The sequence below is a fragment of the Cryptomeria japonica genome, chromosome 1, assembly GCF_030272615.1.
Source record: "Cryptomeria japonica chromosome 1, Sugi_1.0, whole genome shotgun sequence".
In the NCBI taxonomy this organism is placed as follows: domain Eukaryota; kingdom Viridiplantae; phylum Streptophyta; class Pinopsida; order Cupressales; family Cupressaceae; genus Cryptomeria; species Cryptomeria japonica.
In genome coordinates this window covers 355,491,081-355,492,648 of record NC_081405.1, presented here as the reverse complement: position 1 = coordinate 355,492,648, position 1,568 = coordinate 355,491,081, and the positions used below count along the sequence as shown (strand labels likewise).

At 40.6% G+C, this 1,568-nt stretch overlaps 1 protein-coding gene across 1 annotated transcript; it reads left to right on the top strand.

The window, feature by feature from the left end:
• Positions 1-830: 830 nt before the first annotated feature.
• On the top strand, positions 831-1,325 carry LOC131069084 (uncharacterized). Its single transcript, XM_058004391.1, has one exon. It carries the CDS (start codon positions 831-833, stop codon positions 1,323-1,325), a length of 495 nt encoding a protein of 164 aa, XP_057860374.1.
• The last annotated feature ends 243 nt before the right edge of the window (positions 1,326-1,568 follow it).

The following is a 1,568-nucleotide window of genomic DNA, read 5'->3' as shown; positions in this document are numbered from 1 at the left end:
AATTAATGAACACTCTGAAGGACCATTTTGATAACTATATTGTTGGCTACATTATGCCAGGAGGAGGTAAGTGGAGACACATCTCTATGATCTTTTCTGATTGGTCTGACCTATTGCCTAGGGCCCTTGAACTTTAGGAACTCATGTGCAGGACGCAGATACCTCTATCTCCACATGAGGATAATTTCATCTAGAAGGGAACCCAGTCTGGAGATTTCTCGATCAGATCTTCTTACAGACAACTCTCGAGATTCAGTGGGGACAGTGAATGCTAGAAAAAGATCTAGAACCTGCATCTTATTCCAAAGATTATTTTTTTCTGGTGGACCCTTATGCATGGTAAAGTTTTGACTTGGGATAACTTGAGAAGAAGGGGCTTCCAATTACCGAATAGATGCATCCTCTATAAATCGGAGGATGAATCTATTAACCATCTCTTTATCCATTGCCCCTTTGCTAGACACTTATGGATCGTTACCCTTGACAAATGTGGCCTCCAATGGGTGTTCCATGAAGACATACACCAATTTGTGAATGATTGGTCATCACCTTCCCATCAACCCCTGATTATTCAGCCGTGGAAGTAGATCCCTCCTCATATATGCTGGAGTGTTTGGAAAGAAAGAAATAACAGATTATTCAGGGATGTTCAAACCTCCCTGGATAATGTTTTTAAAAGTTGCTTCAAGGTGATCATGGACAATATCTCAGTGACTAGATGGAAAACCCCCTCCAACCCCCCTAACCCAGATGATTGGAGAATTGTTGAACAAAAAAAACTTCCCTCTGAGTTTAAGTTGTTTAACAACACTAAAAAGATCAACAAGAAAATGACCAAATGGGAAGCCCCAAGTCCCTCATGGCACAAATTAAACTTTGACAAGGCAGCCCACAATAACAGGCAAGCGGGAGGTGATGTTATATGGGATCATCAAGGTGGTCTTATTGCTGCCTTTGAAGGAAGCCCGAGGAATCATATTGTCAATCAAGCTAAGGGAACGGCCCTTTTATGGGGAATGAAGTTTTCCACTACCATAGGTATCAGGCGACTTGAAATTGAAGGGGATTCAAAAATAATTATTGAGGTTGTCAAGGGTAGAACTGCGGTGGGTTGGAAGGTGGATGCGATTATGAGGAATACCAGAATTCTTCTAGCTAATCTCAACAACTTCACTATCTACCACATTTATAGAGAAGGAAATGTGGTTGTTGACTCAATGGTTGCTGTCGACATGCTGCAAGAAGGCTTACGTTGTTGGAGGAGCTCTGAACCATTGCTAGTGATCACCAAGGAGATCTTGGAGAAAGAAAAGACTAAGTCTTAATGTTGACCCCCCTCCCTCCGCTCTTCCCTTTAATCAATTATTATCTAATGAGGATCATAAATTATCAAATTTTCAATTTGAAGTCGGATCCCGCCAATGGTGGGATGGATATGCCACATAGCGATATATGGCCTAGTCATCTTTCCCAAAATAATTCAAGTGGGCTAATTAATGATTTTATCTAATTGTGGAGTATCGATATCGAAAAAGGCAATATTTTTTTAATCATATGATCTAATGACA